At 36.2% G+C, this 26,661-nt stretch overlaps 1 protein-coding gene across 7 annotated transcripts in view; it reads right to left on the reverse strand.

Annotated features, from left to right (window-relative positions):
• Positions 1–4,503: 4,503 nt before the first annotated feature.
• LOC127736509 (uncharacterized) overlaps positions 4,504–26,661 on the reverse strand; it is a 34,191-nt gene continuing 12,033 nt past the window's right edge. The window contains exons 3-6 of one of the 7 annotated variants that reach the window (XM_052247075.1): positions 13,073–16,970; positions 7,269–8,040; positions 7,058–7,106; positions 4,504–6,733 (exon numbers count right to left, since the gene is read on the reverse strand). In XM_052247075.1, the coding sequence (XP_052103035.1) occupies positions 5,196–6,733; positions 7,058–7,106; positions 7,269–8,040; positions 13,073–16,970 (6,257 nt within the window). In that variant the 3' untranslated portion in view covers positions 4,504–5,195. Of the gene's footprint in view, positions 8,041–13,072; positions 16,971–26,661 lie in introns of all 7 variants that reach the window. The other 6 variants (XM_052247073.1, XM_052247071.1, XM_052247074.1 and 3 more) reach the window with 6 other exon arrangements.

Here is a 26,661-nt window from a genome sequence, read left to right on the forward strand (position 1 = left end):
GTTTTCCTTTACATTTTCCCTTTTTAAAAATAATAATGACTGTTTAGTTGAGGAAATGTTCAAATGAGGAAGCAAATGTTCACAAGAATCCTGAAGTACCTAGCTTTCATAACAAACAGAAGATCAATTTCAGTGCCCTCAACACATAACTCTGGAATAATCGTTAGGTATACGCTCGAAATCAAGAGTTTGTGAAGTCAAACATACATTAGGCTCCAACCACACTGAGTCGGATTTTAAATGTATTAAAAGCTCATGACGTATAGTCCGCAGAAAGACATGTTACCCTCATTATTCTGATTCTTAACTGATCAGTCTTTTTTGTAACTCTTAAATGTTTTTATGCTTGGCGGAGAAGCCAATGTGAACTTAAAAGTCCTTGGTTTGACCATACCGCTTATTGAACAAATTCTTCCGATTCGGTTATCGTTTAATGATAATGTATACGAAACACGATCTTAACATCGTTCAATACTAAGAGGTTATAAACTTTCTGAAAAATACCAAACTATCGTCCCATCGAAAATGAATTGAAAGAGTGTCGCCAGGAAATGGTATTAAAAATGCTCTTTCATCCTACTATAAAAATATGAGTTAACAGGAGAAATGTCATATTTAACATCAATTGATTCTTGTTTCAACAAATTATGAATATGGTAGATATTCGCATATCACATTTAGAAATTTATTTAGAAATTATAAAAATTTATCAATACGTCCATTTCTGGGATAAGACATCAGAATTTGGAAAGCGACCAACAATTGCGGTGGTGGTATGTGGTTCTTAAGAATGAAATTATAACTCCTTTACACGCAAAGGCATGTGCTCCACGGAGAGTCAAATTATGGACAATCATATCTTGCCACATCTCAGCTAAAGTCATCCTCGAACACTTGAAAGTCTCTACTATGTATTGGATACCTGAACTACACACAAACACACTCATCAGATATCGGTTTATGTCGGCCTCTGTAAGTGATTTAGAATTAACCTTTCTAACCTTTTACTACTAAGTTCCTTTCACTACCATTAAGAAAATTATTATTCAATTTTAAAATAAAGTACATGCAAATAACGGAATTAATTATTTTGGGATGTGAAAAACTGTTTCTTTTTGGTAAATTGCATGCTTAAATTGTCCTTTCAATTCGGTTGACAGTTATAACTGGTCGCCTCTTAATTTACTCTCTTATCAAACCGGGGCTAAATCTCATTAAGTTGATGCAACTCTAGTAAAGCCTTCCTCTGTAATAAAACAAATAAATATGCCAGCGATACTTACTGGAATTGTGATGCAATGACCAAAGTTGTTTTCTCCATGTCAGCATCTGTGTACGTTTTTGCAACAGTTTATTGACGGGTAGTATGCATTCCTGTGGGCACCAACTGCTCCCCTTTTATAGAAAAGTTGATCCTGTATTGTTAGAATTCAGTTTATAGCCTAAGTCGGTAAAGATCTGTCTTAATTTCATTGTATAGAAACCATTAATTTCACATACTGTTGACTTGATGATATTCTTGAAATAATCAAGAATTCTCTTAACTATACTGCGGAAATTTACCCAAGGGAACCGACTTTGTCCTTTTCTTGGTTTGATATTTCAATTTCAAATGGAAAGCTTAATTGACGACAAAATGACGATTTTCGTTCTTTATTGTTTATTTTCCCTTTTTTGGACGGTGACATTCTTTTAGCCCCTTCTCACGGTGTGAACGCTATGCACGTGTCTGTAGTGACGTTTTAGATTTTAATGAACGAAATTTATGTATAACATAATCTTTTTATTAATAAAAGGGATTTTAACCACAATTTACTTTTAACCATGCATACTCGAATTATTTCATAGACACATAGATTTGGTTTTGAAGTTTTGCTGTACCTGTAGAAATCTATCATATTACAAACCGGTCCCGAATATATTAATTATCCTAGCTTTACGATGAAGTTGCTTATAGAGCCAATACATAAAGATATGACTAACTATACTTATTGGTCTTTTGAATAAACTGATTCTTAAAGGTTATCATTATAACATTGAAGTAAGATCGATTATCGGTACTGACATTGATTTTATTTTTTAACAGATACACTGCTATCCTGTTATTAACAGTCATGGTCCATCATCCTGTTGATACTTATATATATATTTTGGCATTATACAAAGTCATGTTTTTCTCAGACTACTTATTACGTCCTATAGCTAGGGCCTCGATGGCCGATCGCGAGTGGTCTAAGTAGTCGAACTACTGTGTCACTAGCCTGTCAACACTGAGATTGTGAGTTCGAATCACACACGTGGCAAGTGCGCTCGACTCCAATCTTAATTGACTAGGATTGTCAGTTTTCCTACCGAAGGTCATTGGTTCTCTCCTGACACTCCGTCTTCCTCCAACAATATAAACTGACTGCATCGAAACACCGCAAAAGTGCTGAAAGTGGCGTTTAACACCTATCAATCAATCAATCCTACTATTAAGTCTCCTAAACGACTTATTTTTTTTGTTCAGTTCTTCTTCTTCTTCTTCCGCCTCTTTTAAATTTGAACTTGTCCGCACCCGTTCTCCAAAACTGCTAGTAGGATTAACTTAGGGTTCCACAATATGTTAGACTAACATGTCTAGTGGTGCAATCAGGGTTTTGTTTGTGCAATGGGGGTTATAAAGGGGTACTTTGAGGGGCAAAAAGAAAGGAGGGTTTTACTATAGAACCCTATGGAATTTTATTATTTTAAATTTTCAAATGATTATAAATTGAAACCCATTTGTGATAGACACAATCTTTTTAATTGAAAATGTTCTACATGATAAAGCACATTAAATGAAACAAACGTTTAGTCCTCAGGGGTTATCCCCACCCCCTGCCATATGGTTTGAGAAAGTTTTAATATCTTGTAAATGGTCAAGATCCAGACCCCTAAACCATATATATTCTGGTTTGTCATGCGAAGATGGTTTGAATGATATACAGGATTAGTCTCCAGGGGTCATCCCGACCCCCTGCCATTTGAGAAAATTCTAATATCTTGTAAATGGTTGAGATCCCCACCCCTAAACCATATAAATTTCTGTTCGTCATGTCTCGAATATTTGAATGGCGTATAGGGTCAGTCCCCAGGGGTTCACCCCACCCCCAATGTTCTAATATCTTGTAAATGGTCGAGATCCCCACCCCTAAACCATATATATTCCTGTTCATGTCTCGAAGATTTGAATGATGTATAGAGTCAGTCCCCCAGGGGTTCCCACCACCCCCAATGTTATAATATCTTGTAAATGGTCGAGATCCCCACCCCTAAACCATATATATTCTGGTTTGCCATGCCAAGATGATTTGAATGATATACAGGGTCAGTCCCCAGGCATCACTTATGCATATGACTTTACTGGACCAAACCAATTTTCACTGGACTTTGCCAGGTAGATTGGGCGCTCAAAAGATGTTTAACCCCACTGCATTATGTGTCCGTTCTAAACAACGAGTCTGTAATTCAGTGGTTGTCGTTAGTTACAGTCTGTCATTATTTTTATTTTGTTGCATTATAAAACTAGGAGGCAGTTCGATTCTCGCTTCTGAGTTTTTTTTCTACATTCCGTTATGTCGGGGAGGGGGGCTTTTATAGCTTACTATTTGTTCACATCCTTGTCATTTGGTCTTTTGTATAGCTGTTCATTGAAACTCGCACCAAATCTCAATATTTTTTGTTTGTTTTGTGTTGTTAGATTTCGGTCTCATAGACGTATACCTTGTATGAACAAAATGTAGTTCCATTGAAAACACCTCAATCAAGTGTTAATGCTTGATGCTAATTTTAATATATTAATAATAATGTTTTATTTTTTTTACTATTGATGCCTTTTTTTTTGCATTTCCTATCATGATTTTCTTGATGGAGGGTTTCTGCTTACAAGGAAACTTTTAAACCAAGAGTTCTAACCGGTGAATTTGAAATCATCCCTTCGAAAATTTTACGGACGCCATAACAAGAAGGTTGACCGTGATGGAATATCCCCGGTATGTTTCACAGGAGACGACGGATATGTCACAGTCGAATTGTAACATTTCTGTCCTCTTTTCCTCGAATGTGACCTACCGAATTAGACTATCACCGGGTTTGTACGTGTATGAGCAACACGACGGTACTACATGTGGAGCAGGATCTGCTTACCCTTCCGGGTTATGGTTATTGGTAGGGTTTGTGTTGTTCAGTCTATAGTTTTCTATCTTGTGTTTTATGTGCTATTGGTTGTCTTTTGGTCGTTTTCATTTTTTGCCATGACATTGTCGGTTCGTTTTCGTTTTTTGCCATGGCATTGTCGGTTCGTTTTCGTTTTTTGCCATGACATTGTCGGTTCGTTTTCGTTTTTTGCCATGACATTGTCGGTTCGTTTTCGAACTATTGAGTTTTATTATCCCTTTGGGTATCTTTTGTCTCTCTTGTAAAGAGATTGATATGCCTTGATTATTATTTTATCATATAAACAAAATATAACATGAAAATAGATACAAAATAAACTGAATTTATTATTTTTGATATACATCAATGTTTCCCTTTCAATTCGTTATTGTCTTAAGAAAAAAATTTCTACACCATAAAAATATAAAAGATCTCTAGTGCGATACACCATACATACATGATATGAGAATGTTACCAATGGTTACTGTTTACATAGTAAACCAATTTCTTGTTCTTTTTAATTGCGGATTTTATAAAATATCACAGTTTGGTCACTGGTTTTACTAATTGTTGTTAATATTGTTCGTTGAATTTTTATTAAAAGGGTATACATTTAAAGTTAAGAAATATTTCAATATACATGTTTAACTTATATTTATTTTTTCTGTGAATATAAACAAAATAATTGCCTTAGAACCCTTATGCTAAAAACATTGCATCACGTTTATCACCCACAGAGAATCTATTTGACAGATAAATATCAAAAATAACTTATATCGTATGCTGATGTGTTTTACGTGAAAAATATGACATATCGGTATACTCGATAACTGAACGGAATGCAAAACTCTTAAAATAGTTTATGTTATTTTTTTTAAATTGTCAGTCTCGATGAAAGCAAGTGATGAATGAGTATATTTACACAATTTGTTTACTTAGGTAACATTCCTTTCAAAACAGTTTGATATAGTCTATCATCATTTAAAAAAAAATAGTACATGCTATAACCAAACGTAGTATTAACCAAGATTGTTACATACACGAACAGATTCCTTCGAGCAATCCCAGTGTCCATCACAATGACATCGGCACTGGAATTGTCTACAGTTTTCTTCAATGACAAACACACTATTTCCAGCATATTCATTTCCTCTGGCTCGACATTTCTGACACTGGCCGGAAGTACACAAGTTCTCTGTTCGTTCGGCTGGGCAGTTCCATGACCCGTCACACTGACAGTCACAATTGAATTTTTCACATCGTTCCGTGTATGTGAATGGTTTGTTTGGTAAGTACCTGTTGCCCTTGACAAGACAGTCGCGACAAATTTGACCATTGGATTTACAAATGTCTGTAACAGATGGACAACTATGAACTCCATTGCAGTTGCAGGAACATTTATTTAGGTTACAGCCATCAATGTAGGAAAATGTTTTATTTGGTGGATATCGTTTCCCATTGATAAAACATTCTCGACACGTTTGCGAACCAAGACCTCCGCAAATATTTATTGTTCTTTCAGCTGGACACCTCCATGATCCGTCACAATTACAGTCACAGTCGAAACGATTGCAGCCTTTGTCGTATTGGAATTTCCTATTTGGGGGATAGTCTCTTCCTTCTACCGCACAATTTCTACATTTATCAGGTCTACCACTGCATATATCCTTAGTTCTCTCCGCTGGACAGTTATACGAACCATCACAGGCACAGTCACAATTAAACCTAAAACAACTATCTTCGTACTCGAATATGGTATTTGCTGGATACGCCTTTCCATTTACTCTACATTCTCTGCACGTCTGTGGACAGATATTGATAGTACGCTCTGCAGGACAGCTCCAAGAACCATCGCACTTACACCGACAGCTGAACCGGAAACAGTTGTCTTCAAATTGAAATGCTGAGTTACTACTGTATTCAACCTTATTTACAATACAAGCCCGGCAACCACGACTGTCAACAGCTGATCCTGATGTATATCCACTGCGTGACCTGAGTTCGGTAATTGTTTGCGACTCGCCTAGTGTTGAAGTACTCGACACCTTCTCAGTTCCAGTACTTGTACGTGTTTCTGTAATAGATTTTGAATCAACTATTGAGCCTGAACCAGTTCTTCGTGATTCACTTCTGGAACGGTCAGTTTCCGAGCTAGTTCGACTACCAGCGCCTGTAATTAGACTTGAACCGGAACCAGTTAGTCGTGATGAACCTGATTCAACAGTGCGTCTTGATCCTGTCCCAGCAACACGTTCAGAACCTGCCCCGCTCGTTACGCGAGTAGAACTAGTTCGCAAGCCTGAAGTTTGCCTAGAATCGCAGATACGCTCAGTTCTTGACGCAGGACAATTCCAGGAACCGTCACAGTTACAGTCACAATTATATCTGAAACAATCTTCATCGTACGAGAATCGTGAGTTACCACGGTATTTACGACCTTTAACCTCGCATTCTGTACACTGTCCTGTTTGGGGATTACTGTCGATTCTTTCTGTACGAGATGCAGGACAGTTCCACGAACCATCACAGTTACAGTCACAATTATACCGGAAACTGCCTTCATCATACGAAAATCTAGAATTCCCCCTATATCTACGACCTTTGACCTCGCATTCTGTGCATTGTGCCGGTTGTGGATTAACGTTTATTCTTTCTGTACGAGATGCAGGACAGTTAAATGAGCCATCACAGTTACAGTCACAATTATACCGGACACTACCTTCATCATAACTGAATCTAGAATTACCACGGTATTTACGGCCGTTGACCTCGCATTCTTTGCACTGTGCCGGTTGTGGATTAACGTTTATTCTTTCTGTACGAGAAGCAGGACAGTTCCATGAGCCATCACAGTTACAGTCACAATTATATCGGAAATTACCTTCATCATAACTGAACCTCGAATTACCGCGGTATTTACGGCCTTTGACCTCGCATTCTGTACACTGTCCTGTTTGGGGAGTACTGCCGATTCTTTCTGTACGAGACGCAGGACAGTTCCAAGAGCCATCACAGTTACAGTCACAATTATACCGGAAACTACCTTCATCATAACTGAACCTCGAATTACTGCGGTATTTACGGCCTTTGACCTCGCACTCTGTACACTGTCCTGTTTGGGGTTGAGGAGTACTGTCGAGTCTTTCTGTACGAGACGCAGGACAGTTCCACGAGCCATCACAGTTACAGTCACAATTATACCGGAAACTATCTTCATCATAACTGAACCTCGAATTTCCACGGTATTTACGGCCTTTGACCTCGCATTCTGTACACTGTCCTGTTTGGGGAGAACTGTCGAGTCTTTCTGTACGAGAAGCAGGACAGTTCCACGAGCCATCACAGTTACAATCACAATTATACCGGAAACTGCCTTCATCATAACTAAACCTTGAATTACCACGGTATTTACGGCCTTTTACCTCGCATTCTGTACACTGTCCTGTTTGGGGTTGGGGTGTAGTGGCGGCGATTCTTTCGGTGCGAGATGCAGGACAGTTCCACGAGCCATCACATTTACAGTCACAATTATAGCGGAAGCTACCTTCATCATACGTGAACCTTGAATTTCCTTGATATTTCTGACCTTTAACATCACACTCCTTGCAGGTACTGCGACAAGTGTTAACAGTTCTTGAAGCCGGACAGTTCCAAGATCCATCGCACTTACAATCGCAACTGAATCTATTACAACCCTCTTCGTATGTGAAAGGTGCATTCGCTTGGTATCGGTTTCCCTTGACAACGCATTCCTTACATTGTTGTTCACATGTGTTAACGATGTTCTCTGGTGGACAGCTGTAGACACCGTTACATGGACATGTACACTGGTACTTACGACATCTATCAATGTCTACTGTAAAGCTGAAATAGATTTAAAGGTTGATAATTATTTCGAAAAAATGTCGCAAAATAAACAAGCATAATCCGAAATTGCTCTGATGTATGATTGCCTTTTTCATGTTTTTCGGGATCTGCTGCCCAGAGAACCCAGGAATCTTAAAAAGATTGTCAGACGTCAGAGCAATCTCGGACTTACCAAAGCATACCTTCAGGAGATGTTTGGCTAAAAAAAGAAATAATTTAAAGTTGCTGTAAACTCTTGAATTATTTAACAAAGAACTACCGATATGTTGCTGTAATGGCTTCTATTAAATGCAGAAGTTTTAATGAGTCACAATACCACTGAAACTTACGCACCGACAATTAACATAGTGCGGGGGAAGTGTTATTACTTTTTCCATTCTGAAAATGTTACCACGCAAGCATCAAATAATTTATATTCTTTTGTTGCGCAAAGCACGAATTATTTTTAAGAAATCATAATATTTATTTAGAAAATAACAATACCCCTCCTCGAAGTTAAAAGGTTATTCCCAGTGGCGGATCCAGAACTTTTCATAAGGGGGGCCCGCTCCAGTCATGCTTCAGTGGTTCCCTATATAATTAACCAAATTTTTCCCACGAAAGGGGGGGCCCGGGCCCCCCAGCCCCCCCCCCCCCCCTTGGATCCGCCTATGGTTCCTTTATTAAGATACTCACTTTAGGAGCAAATGACTGGAGTAATTCATTTGATAAAATCGGGAAATCTTTCAAAAATCATTTGTTCCTAAAGTGAGGATCTTAATAAAAAAATAATACTCCTCTTCCCCCGCACAAAGTTAAATGTCGGTGCGTAACATGTAACACCGTTGTCATGCCAAGAGATTTTAATTGCAGTGAATTTTCATGATTAGGTGCAGTAGGTCATGCCTTTGTCAATTATGTCATTGTAGAGAATTAACTCGAGTAAATATGATATCGATAATTGTCTTGTATGGATAAGTGATGCGATTGATATGATTCAGCAAAGTGTCAACAATTGTCATGGGGAAATACAATTTGTCATGATTTAATCCAGTACATACTCGTCTCACGTTTATATTATTGTGACCTGACTGTTAGTGTTGCTCTCCACCTATTGCAACTTATTCAAAATTCTGACCAAATTGCAATTTCTTTTATTAAACCAAATTGTTCAACTGGTCAGAAATTAGAAGAAACTGCTGTAGAAAACCACAGTCAAGTCGTGAAAGTGCAAGGTGATAAAATAAAACATACTTGCAATCCTATAAGACCTTAAATTGCAATAGGTGGAGAGCAACACTAACAGTCAAGTCACAGTAATAATTTAACGTCATTAACGTGGAGTTAAATAACTAATTAGGCTTAATAATCATGCTACACTAAACAATTAACGATCGAAAGACTATCAAAATGATAGTTATGTGTGGCATTGTTATGTGTGGACAGTTGAAGTTATTCTCAGGCACAACAAACTCTGGAAAAAAAGTTTTGTATATGTTTATGTTCCACCGACGTGGAGTTAAATAACTAATTAGGCTTACTAATCATGCTACTCTACCCAATTAACGATCGAAAGACTATCAAAAGGAAAAGTCACGTGTTTGATGCGTCGTCATAAACGTATTTGAATAGGTTGTATATGACATTTACTCGTCTCATGTTCATCATTTTTTAGTTAACGATTAGAATTTACAGTTATGAATCATGACGAACATTAACTAAACCATGAACTTAACTAAAGTATTACACTGATTTTGCTTTTAACTTTAATTATGTGGAAAAGTCGCGTATATAACAGCAACTGTACTTTATAAACATAAAATGATGTAATAGGCAGTAGAAGAACATCTTTATGTGTGAAAAGGAGTAGCTGACTTTTAATGTTGATGGTTTGCGAAGGATTTTATGAGTCATAATATTTCCTATTCAATGAAAAACAAATACGTACATGTATACATAATTGCAATATACAATGCTGCTGACATGGCGAAGTTTGCTTCTATATTTGCTACTATTTGTCATTCAGATTAACTTAACTTATACATAAAAGAATGTGTGTGATATACGTCAATGAGCCAGCAACCCAACTATATATTCATTAATTTGTACAAATAACAACATACAATTTCATTAATTGCTATTATTTGTCATTCAGATTAACTTAACTAAGTCATGACCAAATTGCACTAAATCTAACAAAATCATTTAACCATAGATGTATAAACCCATAGATAAAGCTCGTCAAAAGTTCCCTACTGTTCTCTATTGTTAGATAAAAAGAACCATGACCAAATTGACTGTCTTTGATGTTTCATGTGTGTTGTCCTCAATCAAGTAACTCTAGCTACATCTCTTATCTGTTGATCTGTATTGACCGGTACAGCAGAATAGATTTTCTTAATTGTCTTCTCGAGTTATGTCCCTTCTGTTGTGAGAGTATGTCTATTTTTAGCGCACTGGACAGACAAATAAAATGGTGAAAAAATGGATGAAATCGGTCAGAAATTGCGCATTTTACAAGGGAAATATTAGCTTCGGGTTTAAGTTTTTGATCAAGGTAGTTTTTGATGAAGTTGAAGTCCAATCAACTTGAAACTTAGTACACATGTTCCCTATGATATGATCTTTCTAATTTTTATGCCAAATTAGAGTTTTGACCAAAATTTCACGGTCCACTGAACATAGAAAATGATAGTGCGAGTGGGGCATCCGTGTACTATGGACACATTCTTGATTTTAACAAAAATGAATGTATTTATATTTTATGGAGTTAATATGTTTAATGGAGAAATACTGAATTTAGTTTAATGTCCATCATTTAAGTCATTTTAAAAATTGTAAAAAAATACTATAACAAATTAATCTTAACCATGTTAATTGACTTAAAAAAAGAAACCAACAATCATGACAATGTTTGAATTTATTTTGATTGTCATGGTTGTTATAGTAAACAAATTTTTAAAATTAAAAAAATATTAGGCGGATGGGGCCCACAAAAAAATAGGGGTGACAGTCGCAAATAATAAAAAGCTGAACTAAAGCACTAATAATATGCAAAACGAGATCCATCGCCATTCCCCTTGAATCCATCCGACCTTGCGTAACCCTGATGAGAGATAAGGGGACACAATATTATTGCTATACACTATGAATTTTCGCAGTCCCACATTCTGTCGATACATATATTTTGGCATTGCCCAATATCATATTTTTCTCTGACTGTTAATGAAGTTTTTACAATAAATCTATTGGATGCTGAACGTGTACTAATTGATATTTTAATCTTGAGTTAGATACATGATTTTGTATTACTTGTTATTGGCTTTGAATTAGCTTTCAGTAACCGCTAGTAATCTCAGATCTGCACTTTGTGTCTTTAGTATTTTTGTTGTTTTAATGTCCCCCGCGCAACGTGTTGCTGGGGGACATAGAAATACCGGGCGTCCGTCCGTCCGTCCGGTCTTGTTAGCGCTCTCACGTGTTCAATTCTTGCCATATTTTTATGAAACTTATATCATAGTTTACATGTAATATCAGCAATGTTTTGGACGAGTTCGAAAATCAGTGCCGATTAATTATTTTTAAAAGAGTTATGCCCCTTTGAAGCATTGATTATATGGAAAATTGCATCGTTAAAGCACTCTCATTTGTACAATTCTTGTCAGATTTGTATGAAACTTATATTGTAGGTTTATATTAGCAATGTTTTGGACGAGTTCGAAAATCAGTGCCGATCAATTATTTTTAAAAGTTAAGCCCATTGGAAACATTAATTATATGGAAAATTGCATCGTTAGCGCTCTCATGTGTACAATTCTTGCCAGATTTTTATGAAACTTGTACCATAGGTTTATATCAGCAATATATTTAAAGAGTTCGAAAATCAGTACTCTGATGTGTACAACTCTTGCCAGAAAATTACGAAACTTATATCATAGGTTTATACCAGCTATGTCTTTGACGAGATCGAAAATCAGTGCGAATCAATTATTTTTAAAAGAGTAATGCCCCTTGGAAATATTGATTATATGGAAAATTGCCGTATGAGCGCTCTAATGAGTACAATTCTTGCCTGATTTTTATGAAATTTATATAATAGGTTTATATCATCATTGTCTCTGACAAATTTGAAAATCAGTGCCAATCAATTATTTTATAAAAAGTTATGCCCCTTGGAAATATTGATTATATGGAAAATTGCATTGTTAGCGCTCTCATGTGTACAATTCTTGTCAGATTTTTATGAAATTTATATTATAGGTTTATATCATCAATGTCTCGGACAAATTCGAAAATCAGTGCTAATCAATTATTTTTAAAAATTTATGTCCCTTTCGATATATTAATTTTAACAGAAATTGCATTGCATTTGCTCTGAAGCCTTAATTTCTCTAAGTTATTTATAAAAAGTTTTAAAGAACAAAAAAAGAAATGTTTTTTTAAGTTATTGCCCTTGTACCTTGGATAGATAAAATGTGTGCAACGCGGGGGACATTGGAACTCTGTTCTTTTATTTATCTTTGTATCGATATGATGATCTTAGGTAAGCCATTTTCATTTTTATAGTTTGTACTTATTTTATGCTGTTACACCACAGTACCAGAAAAAGGGGAGGGTTTGGTGCCCGCAAACAAGTTAAACCCCGCCATATTATGTATGTGCCTGTCCTAAGTCAGGATCCTGTAATTCAGTGGTCTTCGTTTGTTTATCATTCTTGTTTTTCATATATTTTTTTGTACATAAATCAGGCCGTCAGTTTTCTCGTTTGTTTTACATTTGTCATTCCGGGGCCTTTTATAGATTGCGGTATGGACTTTGCTTATTGTTGAAAGCTGTTCGGTGACCTTTAGTGTCATTGGGTCTTTGTTGGAGAGTTATCTCATTGGTAATTATACCACATCTTCTTATTTTTATACAGGGTATTATCGAATTCGACATGGTTGACATCACAGTTATGATGATTTAGACGAATAAACACATTATCAAATAGAACTTCCTTCTCTGTTATCCGCACACGTGGTGATTCGAATATCAAGTAAACATTACTCACCTTGAGTTTGGCGGATATTCCTTGTCACGGAGTCTGCAATTACGACAAGTTTCTTTTTTGCAGATATTTTCTGGCCTCTGCCTTGGACATTCCCACGATGCATCGCAATTACACAAACATCTGAACCGTTTACAGCCAAGTTCCAAATGAAATTCAGAGTTCCCCTCGTAAAATTGTTCAGCGATATTACATTGCATACAGCGTCCTCTCCTATCTGCGTCTGAAACAGCCACTCCTCCACGTCTTTCTTCATAATCAAACACTGTAGTTTGCGATAAATCTTTTGTTTCGGTGGTACTGGTTTCAGTGACGCGAGTAGTAGTAGTTGTTGTTCTTGACCCACCTCCGGCCGTCTGCCGAGTGTCTGTGGTTGTTGTTCGAGTACCTCCACTAGTGATCTCTTGACTAACCGCTGCTGTCTGGCATGCTGTGGCAGTCACTTTACCTGCAGAGTCACAAATATTTTCTGGTTTATCTGTCTGACAAGCATAACGCCCGGTACAATAACATTGACATTTATATCGTTTACAACCACGGTCTAGACAGAAAGATACTCCGATCTGTCTTTCTATTCTATCGGCAATACATGGCTTGCAGTCTTTTTTCTCTGTTTTTGTTGAAGAAACGGAAGTGGAACCAGTGCCTGTTTGAGTTGACGTCGTTCTAGTATTGTCTGTTTGCGTTGACGTCGTTCTAGTATTGTCTGTTTTACATATGTTTACTCCAGTACTTAAACAATCAAATTTGCCGTTGCAATGGCAATGACATCTTTGTCTTAAACATCCACTTTCCCGTTCGAATTTAGAATTTGGGGCATACCGTTCACCGTCAAGTACGCAAGCTTTGCAACGTTCGCCTCGATCATTTTCACAAATATCAACGGTTTTACTTTGATCGCATTTTAATCTGTCTCTACAGGAACAAGAACAAGTCATTCGGTAACAACCGCGATCAATTGTGAATGTTGTACCTGCTTGATGTGATTGTCCATCTACTTCACACGGTGCACACGTGTCTAGCTGACTACGATCTTCAGTAGAACAAGTATTTTGCGCTTCTGAACATCGATATGTTCCGTCACAGTCACATTGGCAGCGTTGTTTTCTGCATCGAGTAACCAAATCAAACAGAGTGTTCGGTTGGTATTGTTGACCTCCTATAACACACTCAGTACATCTTGGTTTATCCCGTTCACAATTAAACGCAACAGTTTGGACACACCTTGGACTACCGTCGCACATACATCGGCACTGATGAGAGATACAATCTTTCTCATAATTAAACATTCTATTGCTTCGGTATGTTCTACCTTCTACGACACAGTCACGGCATTGCGGCTCTACGAGACATGCACTTAGATCATGAGGTCGACAGATTGCTCTACCGTAACAATTACATTGACATTTCCAAACAGCACAACCTCTTCTAAACGTAAAATCTGAATTGCCTGGATATTTCTTTCCATCTAAACCAACACAGTGGTAACATATAGACCCATCGGGACCAATGACACTAGTACTTCCGCCACCTGATAAAACAGTCCTTGTACCAGATCCACCACCTCCTGTTACAACCACGCGTGTTTCTTTCGTTACCTCTCGTGTTCCACCACCGCCACCTCCAACGAGAACAGTTCTTGAAGTTGTTCCCGATGAACTGCCACCTCCAACAACAGTTCTTGATCCCGTTAAACCAGCATTACCACCTCCTCCAACGACAACAGTCCTTCTCTCGGTTGTTTCTCTACCTCCTAGAACCACTGAAGCAGATCCTGTTCGCCCCGAATCCCTACTACCACTGACAACAACTGTTCGGCTTCCTCCGCCTCCACCACCAGAGACAATAGTTTCGGTTTGTCTTCCACCTTCAACAACAACCGTTCCGCCTTCCGTTCTGGTGACTGATCCACCTCCAGTAACAAAATCAGACTGAACAACAGTTATAACAGAGCCACATACATTCTCTACAACGGACTGGCATTGTGGACGACCATTACATTCACATTTACATCTATATCGCTTACACTGGGATGATATTTCGAATTCTGAATTTGCTGCAAATACAGCATTGTTGAACTTACAATCGATGCAATTACCTCGAGAGACTGATAGTTCTACGTTCCCACTACAGCCAGTTATAATAGAAGAATCAAATCGGTATCCACCATTACAGTAACATCGAGCATATTGTCTGGTACATTTTTCTTGGTACTCAAATTGAGAGAATCCGGGGTAGACACTGCCACCAATTGTGCATTCACTGCACCAGGAATTCGGTAAGTTCGTTACACTGCTAATCAAAAACTTCTGGAAGTGACTATTTGAACATGCGTTTATAGCCAGACGAGACGGGCAAATCCACGAACCATCACAATTACACGAACATTCAAAGGTGACACATCCCCATGTTAGTTTAAACGAACTCTGGCTGGCATATCGCGTTCCTCCAGCTAGACAAGCTTTGCATCCACTAGTTTCTAATAGCTGACTTCCGCAAATGTACCGTGCTCCAGTTTCAGAACATCTCCAGTTTCCATTACAGTCACATTCACAGTCAAATCTCCAACAATCTTGTTGTATTTCAAATCGACTGTTTCCTTGCTGTTGTTGACCGTAGACGTCGCAATAGTCACAACCGGTAGTTTCATTTCGACGACAGGTATTGATGGCTTTATCTCCTGGACATTCCCAAGATCCGTCGCAATTACATGTGCAATGTTCATATTTTATACAGTTCTCTTCATATGTAAAGGATGTACTTCCTTCGAACTTTTTACCGTTGACAGTACAGAAATAACACCCAGTTTGCATGTTAAGTCTACACATATCTCTAGTCCGATTAGCTGGACAAGACCATCCTCCATCACAACGACAATTGCAATTATATTCGTAGCATCCATCAACATATTGAAATTGTGTATTTCCGGGATATTTCTGTCCTTTTACGTCGCAATCAAGACATTTATCTGTGCACACCCATTTTGCATTATCACGTGGACAATTCCATGATCCATCACAATTGCATGTGCATGGATTCCATTCCCAACAGTCCTCCCGCAACCTAAATTCTGACCTTCCTTTGTATTCCCGACCGTTTATTTCACAGTTTAAGCATTGATCGGTACATATCCATTTTCCATTCTTTGCTGGGCAATCCCATGACCCATCACAATTGCAAACACACGGATCATATATGATACATTCAGTTTGATGACGAAACTGAGATTTACCCGGTATTTTTCTACCATCAACTTCGCATTCATTGCATACATTATCGCATTTCCATTTGCCACTGTTAGACGCACATCGCCAAGAGCCATCACATCGGCATCTACAGTCAGTCCACTCAATACAGTTGTTCCGATAAGTAAAATCTGAGTTTCCTGTATATCTGACTCCATCAATAACGCAACTTCTACATCCCTGATCATCACTTTCTACTAGCTGTCCACCTCCGACTCCGGTACAAGTGTTTCTTGCATTTGAAGCAGGACACTGCCAGTTGCCATCACAACCACAGTAGCAAGAGGAATAAGATAAACATCCGTTTTTGTGGCTGAAATACGTACCTCCGTCAATTTCAGCTCCGTCTACAATACATTTTCTGTTACATGCACTGTTCCTTACATTTTCTATGACGGCACCGCTACCTTGACCTGATTCGTATCCCGACCTTGAAGAACTTGAACTCTGATACGAAGTCCTTCGACTGCTGCTATAAAAGTCTCTGCCGCTTTCCACAGTTCTATCACAAATATTGCGTTCTTTTCTACAGAAAAATTTACCGTCGCACGAGCAATAACATCCTGTCATTTCAAAACAATCTCCATTTTTGTAGTCAAATTCAGTGTTTCCTTCTTTAAATTCTCCAAGAACCCAACAACCTTTGCATACTGCAGCTGCAAAACAATTGAAAAAAAATCATTACATTGGGGCATACCGGTTTTCAAGTTAGAACTTGATAAACATTACAGAACAATTTTGTTTGCCCTCCCCTTATTCCGAAATTCCTTATTTTTTTGTTTTCCTTTAATTTCAGCTATTTTCGTGTTTTTTTTGTGGTATAAATACTTACATAAATATACTAGAAACAACATTTGTATTTTATCAGTGACCGCTGTTGATAGTAAACTAGTAATTGATAGAAAAGTGTTAACAAATGCTATTCCTGGTATATCTAGTATTTAAATATAACACAGAAAAACAAAAGAAATATTGAAATTAAAAGAAAACAAAAACATAACGGATTTTGAAAAAGGGGAGTGGGAAAATGGCAGGACTTTCCCCAAGTTCCTATCAAACTAGCATACTATTGCTAAATTGTATTATATAGAAATAAGAAGATGTGGTATGAGTGCCAATGAGACAAGTCTCCATCCAAGCCACAATGTGTAAAAAGTAAACAATTATAGGTCAAAGTACGGCCTTCAACACGGAGCCTTGGCTCACACCGAACAGCAAGCTACAAAGGGCCCCAAAATGACTAGTTTAAAACAATTCAAACAGGAAAACCAACGGTCTAATCTATATAAAAACGGGAAACGAGAAACACTTAAGAACCACATCAACAAACGACAACCACTGAAACAGGTACCTTGAAGTGTGTAGTTGCTGTTTGATGACCGTTTTGCACAAATTATTAAATAAGAATTAAATCTAACAACTTGAAGTAATGTTTTACGTGTAGTTGTTAAATTATCATTAAATATACAAAGAAAAATGGAAGATTTCTATAGCTCAAATCACTTCTGTTGCGAAAAACTTTGCTTAACTAACAGCAACGCCTAAATTAATTGAGATTGACCATTATCAATAGATTAAATACATGTAATTGATAGAATAAAACTGTTGCAAAGTTATGAACGATTAAAGTCCCGCAACTCTGAAATGGCTGATCTGAACTTGAATTATCAAAATCCCACAGGCAGCTTGCCATAGAATTTCATGTGATTCGTCGAAAGAAAATTTGAGTTATCACAAACAGTCACGGTTTGTATTATTGACGATTTAAGTGTCACAACTCCGGACAACTTATCCGAAAATCATCAAAATCGAAAGCTCGTTTCATATGACTTTAATGAAAACCAGAATTATATAAAAATTTCAAAAGAATTTTATTTATCAGACATACGAAAGTAACCTACTTTTTATACGACCGCAAAAAATTTTTGCGGTCGTATATTGGTATGACGTTGGCGTCGTCGTCGTCGTCGTCGTTGTCGTCGTCGTCTGGCGTCGTCCGGCGTCGTCCGAAGACACATTGGTTTTCGCACTCTAACTTTAGTTTAAGTGAATGGATCTCTATGAAATTTTACCATAAGGTTCAATACCACAAAAGGAAGGTTGGGATTGATTTTGGGGGTTATGGTACCAACAGTTAAGGAATTAGGGGCCAAAAAGGGGCCAAATATAAGCATTTTTGTAACTTCCAGACATAACTTGTGTGTTAGTGTATGGATCTCTCTGACATTGTACCACAAGGTTCCATATCACACAGGGAATGCTGGGATTGATTTTGGGGGTAATTGCCTCAAAATATTAGGAATTAGGGGCCAAAAAAGGGGCAAAAAACAAGCATTTTTCTAGTTTCATGATAATAACTTGTGTGTAAGTGTATGGATCTTTCTGAAATTGTACTACAAGGTTCCATATCACAAAGGGAAAGCTGGAATTGAGTTTGGGGGTAATTGCCCAAAATGTTTAGGAAAAAGGGGCCAAAAATAAGCATTTTTCTAGTTTCCAGACAATAACTTGTGTTCAAGTGTATGGATCTCTCTGAAATTGTACTGCAAGGTACCATACCACAAAGGGAAGGCTGGGATTGAGTTTGAGGATGAATCATAAGGGGGTTCAAAAAATTTGGGGGGGGATTTTTTTTTTTTTTTTCCTTTTTTTTCTTTTTTTCCTTTTTTTTTTCTTTTAAAATTTTCCATTTTAAGTTGGTTATTTCTGTTTTATATTTAAAAGCAAATAATAATGATATAGTAGGAGATACACACCAAACAGGATGTGTAAATTATTATATAATAAGTATTGTGCAATAGCAAGAAATTTTCAATTGCACAGTATTGCACAATAGCAAGAAATCTTCAATTGCACAGTATTGCGCAATAGCAAGAAATCTTCAATTGCACAGTATTGTGCAATAGCAAGAAATATCCATTAGCACAATATTGCGCAATAGCAAGAAATTGTCAATTGTACAGTATTGCGCAATTGCAAGAAATATTCAATTGCACAGTATTGTGCAAAAGAAGATACTTCGTATAAGTTGCTTATTTCTTGACCAATTTCAATGGGGTTTTATTCTTGAATTCTTTGGGTTCTTAAATATGCTGATTCTAACCGTGTATTAAGTTTTTGGATTTTGGGACCCGTTTTTAAATTGGTCCACATTGAGGTCCAAAGGGTCCAAAATTAAACTTTGTTTGATTTCATCAAAAATTGAATTATTGGGGTTCTTTGATATGCCGAATCTAACTGTGTATTTAGATTCTTCATTTTTGGTTCCGTTTTCAAATTGGTCTACATTAAGGTCCAAAGGGTCCAAAATTAAACTTAGTTTGATTTTAACAAAAATTGAATTCTTAGGGTTCTTGGAACAAAAAAAATCGTATTTTTAAATTTTTATTTAACTTGTAGCTAATGTCCCATTAAGGATATTATACCGTTTTGTAGTTTCAATGCTAAACATATGGAAATTTGTTAAAAAAAACCCTTGTACTCCTATATTTGACATATCGGTGCTTAATAGATATAGGATTATTGCATGCATATATACATAAAGATGTATAAAACTGGACTTATTCAAGTACACCTACTAGGGTGCGCTCGACTTAAGTTACTCAGGACGAGGTATTTTGGATTGTAAATTTTTGTAGACAATAAACGCTAGCACATCATGGACAAACAAGTATGTAATCTATGTTTATAATTTTATAACGAAAATCTCTGTAATAAGGTCTGTGGGCAGAGGCGGATCCAGCCATTTCTAAAAGGGGATTCCAACCCAGGATAAACAGGTGGATGGGGGTTCTAACCATATGTCCCCATTCAAAAGCATTGATCGTCAAAAAAAGGGGGCTTCCAACCCCGACCCCCCCTCCTTTGAATCTGCCACTGGTGGATTTATTTGAAAAAAATCTTGGCTGTATTTGCCACCATATCCCCATTTTCTATTAAATGCAATGAAATGTTTAACAGTATTGCTTTGAACAACGTTTCCTTTTTGGTACATGTACAAATTGTTACGTCACTTTTATCCTGTATTTTTACTGTTTTGATATTGTTGCACTTTGAAAATCTCGTAACCAAAGGCCTACATAAGAGGTCATCAACCTTAAGGTTCATGTGGACCCTTCGTTTAAAATGGCTGCATTTTCACCTCAAAATTTACTCTGAGTACAGACAAACCTGTGCATCTGGAAAAGTTTTAAGGCATAGCATGCCCTAGATAAATAAAATTCAAATATATTTTATGTTTTAGAAAATTAAAAACTTAACCGGATTTTGCAGTGCACTTTTTTTCATTCCACCAGAAGGTGCCAAAATAACCAAAGTTGGGAAAGTGGTTTGAGAACTTCCCCACAGGTAATAATTGAAGTGAACTGTTTTGATTGACATGGACAATAGATGGACAATAGATACCTGACAATAATTGGTGATTTAAACTGTGTACCTGAGTGGACCATATCAAGTGAAACTCAACTGTTTGTTAATTTTATCATCTTCTGCAGGGACGAAAAAAAGTGCACTGCTAAATCCAGTTAAGTTTTAAATTTTCTAAAACATACAATGCATTAGAAGTTTATTTATCTAGGGCATGCTATGCCTTAAAACTTTTCCAGATGCGCAGGTTTGTCTGTCCTCAGAGTAAATTTTGAGGTGAAAATGCAGCCATTTTAGCCAAAGGGTCCACATGAACCTTAACACCAAACATATGAAAATGTCAAAGTTTTTGATGTTTTATGTTCCAAAAACACTGAAATTTAAAAAAAATCGAAAGGTTACATTACCGTAGTTATTCTTTATGAAACATTCCTTTGTATTAAGGTTCATCATAACAAATGGAAAAAAATGGCTGTATTTACACCTCAAAAACTACTCTGAGTACAGACTAACCTGTGCAGTTGGAAAAGTTTTAAGGCCTGGCATCCACTAGATATATAAAAGTTAAATGCATTTTGTATTTCAGAAAGTTAAAATCTAATAAGGATTCGTGAAAGGATACTTGAGTTAACATGAGATGTATCAAATGATGACAAGTTTTGACGATTAAAGTCTGGTAACACTGTAATTACTAATCAAAGGTGCGTGAGGACAGGAACCTGCGTCGATCCCCATAGACCCTTCCCTTCAGTATCATAAATCCCCGATTTTCCAATATATATCAGTTATTTGTACTATATGAATACCAATATACCATAGTTTTACTCTGAATATAAATGTTTACAAATATGTGATTTATTGGAAAATCGGGGATAATTGATGCCGAAAGGGAGGGACTAAGGGGTACTCAACACTGGGTCATGTTCTCACGCACCGATGTTATTGATATCACCACGCTTTTAATTACACTACATTACTGTGTTGTTCACTCAGTGTCACTTAACAAAAAATAAGTCAAGTATTAAATACTTAATCTTTTTTATTTTCTTGTATATATAATATGCAGGTCTATGTGTTTATTCCAATTGATATTCAGACTCTAAATTTGCTTAATATATGGGGCTCTTGAAGCATATACTTAGTAACCACCTGGTTTTTCATGTTTCATGACCTAATAAAATTTTATCGACGGTCAATCGTGACTCCCGAAGGCTCCATTAAGGATTACATGTGTGGGTCTCACGGTAGGTATAGTGTCAGGCTAGGATCGTGGATTTCGAGTGATTTGATCTTTTTTTTTTCGAGTGTGACCACTTTTTTTCGAGTGAATATGATCAAAAATGTAAACAAACAGACTTACTTTCTGAAAAGACATAGACAATTTGGATTGAGACGTACGTACAAAGAGTGAATTAAGCTGATGAATTATTCATTTCATTGTTAACTATATATGAAATTTAATTCAGATGTTATTGTCAATGGGTATAAAAACTGGTCGGATAAAGTGTCTTTTAGTAGAATATTTTTTATTACATATAAAAAAAGAAGATAATGAGACAACTCTCCACAAGAGACCAAATGACACAAAAATTAACAACTATAGCTCACCGTACGGCCTTCAACAATGAGCAAAGCCCACACCGCATAGTCAGCTATAGAAGGCCTCGAGATGACAAATGTAAAACAATTCAAACGAGAAAGCTAACGGCCTAATTTATGTAAAAAAAATAAACGAAAAACAAATATGTACACATCAACAAACGACAACCACTGAAACAGACTCCTGACTTGGGACAGGCACATACATACAGAATGTGGCGGGGTTAAACATGTTAGCGGGATCCCAACCCTCCCCCTAACCTGGGACAGTGGTGTAACAGTACAACATAAGAACGAACTATAAAAATCAGTTGAAAAAGGCTTAACTCATCAGATGGATACAAATAGAAATACATTTAACAAAAACAAATGCATTTTACTAATTTTTCTCTGCTGTCCAGTAGGTTTCTTACTCCGTTTTTTAATAAACAGCTGCACCATGGGCGCATGATACGCTTGATATCAAACTCGCCGGAGCATCGTTTAATATTATATTGAAATTAAATAACTCTAGTTGATATCAAGCGATATCCATTATCACTCGTTATGAAACCTATAAATAATTTCTCAATGTCATATCAAAAATTTATAAAAAAAACTAAAAGGGAGGTAACCTTAATCTATATAAAGCAGTCACCAAAGTTTCATGAAAACTCAAAGTATTTTAAAAATATTGTCCGAAAACTGTAAAATCACCCGTTTTTAGCTCACCTGGCCCTAAAGGGTCAAGTGAACTTTTCTCATCATTTGGCGTCCGTCGTTGTCCGTCGTCGTCCGTTAACTTTTACATTGTGTCGTCCCGTGATGCTCAGATATATACGTCTAGAGTTTTAATTGCTATTGAACAGATCACAATCTGAGCAGCTTAATAACTGTATTTTAATGTTAAGGATAGCGGATCATGTGCAACGCAAACATTTTTTACAGAAATCTTCTCCTCTAATACATATGGAACAAGTTCATTATAGTTAGAGATAACTGTAAACAGCAAGAATGTTCAGTAAAGTAAGATCTACAAACAAGTCACCATCACCAAAACAGAGAATTTTGTCATGAATTATATTCTTGTCTTTAAGGTGGCTGGGGCGTCTTAATTAAATTCCACAGAATTTTTTAATAATTTGTCAAAATAAAGTTTTTATCATGCTTTTTCCAAAAATATAATAAAAAGTGTGGGTCACCGGACTTTTTTTCACGCTACAGGTTGTGCAAAATTGTCAGATTTTGTAGAGATTATGCATGGAAAATCCAATTTTGTGTGATAAAAAGAAAACTGCATGATAGAATTTTAAGATAAAATGTGAAAAGATAGCTCTCAAAACATGCTTTCAGATAAGAAAAAGAAAAAATGGAGTCACCGAACTTGTTTTCTTGCTACGTATCAAAATAGGTAAATTCACAACACTTTCTTTTATAAAAATACTTTACCTCAGTTATCTCCCCTACTATCTGAGTTAACTCCCCTTATTTTGCAAAGTTGAAAAAAAAATGATTCAAACACAAATATGGTGCTTTTTGGAAATTACAGCCGTAAATATGATAAAACACATAATTTTCTATATTTACATCAAAAGTCTTAAACATGAATTACATACTACTCCCAACATTTGCACATTTCATTAAAGATCTAGACCAACTGTTATCTGCTACCTCAAAATCCAAGATGGAGGAAGACACCCGAGCCACCTTAATCTGGGAACAGTATATCTAACGGGAAATGAATCTGATAGGCTTTTCAGTATAAAATTGATCAAATCTCGGACTCCACGAGACTTCGCGAGATTTATGGATTTTGGTAGCGTCTGACTGAAAAACTATCGGAACTGCGCAAGAAATTGACCACATAATTCTAATCGTAAATAGATACTAGTTTTATCATAAAGTAGATATATTTTGTCATATTAAATGACCAAAATAAGTGTGATTTATTTGATGTGAAGTGTTTTAAAATGGTGTGAGAATTTGGGAATGCAATCGGCGCCATTTTTTTATTACACTGTTTGCATTCTGTACCATTCTGTGATGAAATGAATTCGAAAATAACAAATTTGAAGTGACAGATAACAAGTTCGATTCACTGGTATCACTTTAAAACTATGTATGAATGACATTTTATTGATAATATCAGAAATTATTATGATAATAGTGAGTACGTTTTTAACACATGTCCGTTTCCGTATCGTATCTTTATTAACTATGACCCGACGATAAAATCGGCTACAATTAGGTAGTGTCAAGTCCCGTCAATATATATGTTCCTGCCTTAATGTAGAAGAGTGTCCATTGTTTAATATGCACTGCAGCACATAGACCAAGGTGAGCGACACAGGCTCTTTAGAGCCTCTAGTTTGTTTTATAAAATCCTATAGCTCGAAAACGTAAAATCTAAAATTTATAAAATTCGAAAGGGAGGATACCTCAATAGATAAAAAAAATTCAACGAAGTTTCATGTAAATTGGTTACAGCGTTTTTGAGTTTTGTCTGACATGCTGACGACGGACGGACAACGGTGTACCATAATACGTACCGTATAAAAACTCCGGGGTTCACCACGAAAAATATTATTAACTGTGACAACAAAAATACCATAAAATGAAGTTGAAAAGATTATGAGTCTCCTGCACTATGTTCTTAAGACCTTTTTATAAAGGATCCAATAATTTCTAATTTAATACTGGAAAGTTGTGGTAGAACGTTTTCCAAACAGAAAACTTGCATTAAATTGAAAAAGGTTAATTTTGATCAACGTAGTAATATGTTTTGGTGATTTATTGAGAATATATGATATTTTCATTCATTAAATTACATTTATATACTAGAAAAGTCATTTTTTAAAGTCAGAAATAACTTTTTTCTTATTAAAATTTTCGTTAAAAAACCCGGACCATTTGTTTTTTTTAAAAAACCCCGGACGGTTTCACAGTTCCTTTCGAAAAAGCCCGGACAATAACAAACACTGAATTTAATGGTTAAATACAAGGAAATTGTGCTTCTTTGTTACTCAAAACATGTATAGTATTCAAAATAAGATGGGTAGTCACGTAAAAAACTATTATAATTACGAATTAGTAGTTAATTGACCTGATCGCATGTTTTATCACTCGAAAAAGCCCGATCTACACTCGAAAAAAATGGACAGATTCAATCGAAAAACTACGATCCTAGCCGGACACTATACCTACCGTGGTCTTGTAACAGATAAGTTCTTTTAGGCGAGTGACATTTTTCAAAAAGCCTCTTAGTTAAGGACTTTAATGCACACACCTAACACACGGCTGCGTTATATATCATTCGAAAGTTTATTATCTGTACTTTCTGTTTTGCCCGGTCGTAAAAAAATTGTACGTACGGTGCAATTTCCGTTAAATCAAGGTCAAAGGTCAAGAAAACATTCCAAATTTTTGCGATAATTAAACAAAAAGCCATTTTCTGGTTCTTGTAAGATAAAATTTTCCGAAAGATCATATGAACCTTATATAAAATGGTACAGTAATTTCAAATAAAACAAAAATTAAAAGGTCAGTTGTGCAATCTTTCCCGAAAATTGCAATTCTTAAAAAAATTAGAAAAATGGTCTTAAAGCAAAACATATCTTAGGGATCGGTATTTGTATGCATAAAAATCAAATAAATGTATGGTTTTCAGGTTAAGGAATATATTTTTCATAATTTTAATATGCAATTAATATATATTGTTCATGGACCAGCCTTCTATCGAAGTGTTTGCATTTGCCCAAAAAAATACCATCTGCGAATTTTCCTTTTCAATTCATGTTGAAATGCAAACATGACTTTGCGACTAAATCGGTGGCAACATTGAAATTAGTAAACAGCGTTTGGAAACACTTGGTTGTCTCTTGCGTCATATAAACGAACTAGAAATATTGCTGCTGTTTTTTGTTTTGTTTAAAACGTGTTAGACATGTTAAATGTGTTAAGAAGTTTAATCTCGTTAATTATTCGAATGAAAGCTGTTTTGAGTGTTTTCAACATAAGCTTTTAAAAAACAAATGCAGGTAATTGTGTATGTAACGACATTATCAGTAGTTGTGTTATTAAATAATCGAAAGGTTGAATATCCTTCCTGATCTCATAAGATCATTCGCAGTGTTAGGGAGTGCTCGTTTTTATATTTCGGTGCTGTGTTTTGTGGACTGTTGTTCGTCTGTTGGTCATTCTATTTTGTTCATGGTTTTATCTTAGTTTCTTTGATTAATGGTTGAGATTGTCCCCTTGGTATCTTTTTACTTTAAAGACACTTAGTTGCACTAATGAAAATCGCCAAAAAAATTGCCTCACAGTAAAGATTGATTGATTGATTGTTGGGTGATTAACGTCCAGTGGCAAATATTTCATACATATTCAGGACGATCTCACAGTAAA

Source organism: Mytilus californianus, unplaced genomic scaffold (genome assembly GCF_021869535.1).
Source record: "Mytilus californianus isolate M0D057914Y unplaced genomic scaffold, xbMytCali1.0.p SCAF_31, whole genome shotgun sequence".
NCBI lineage: Eukaryota > Metazoa > Mollusca > Bivalvia > Mytilida > Mytilidae > Mytilus > Mytilus californianus.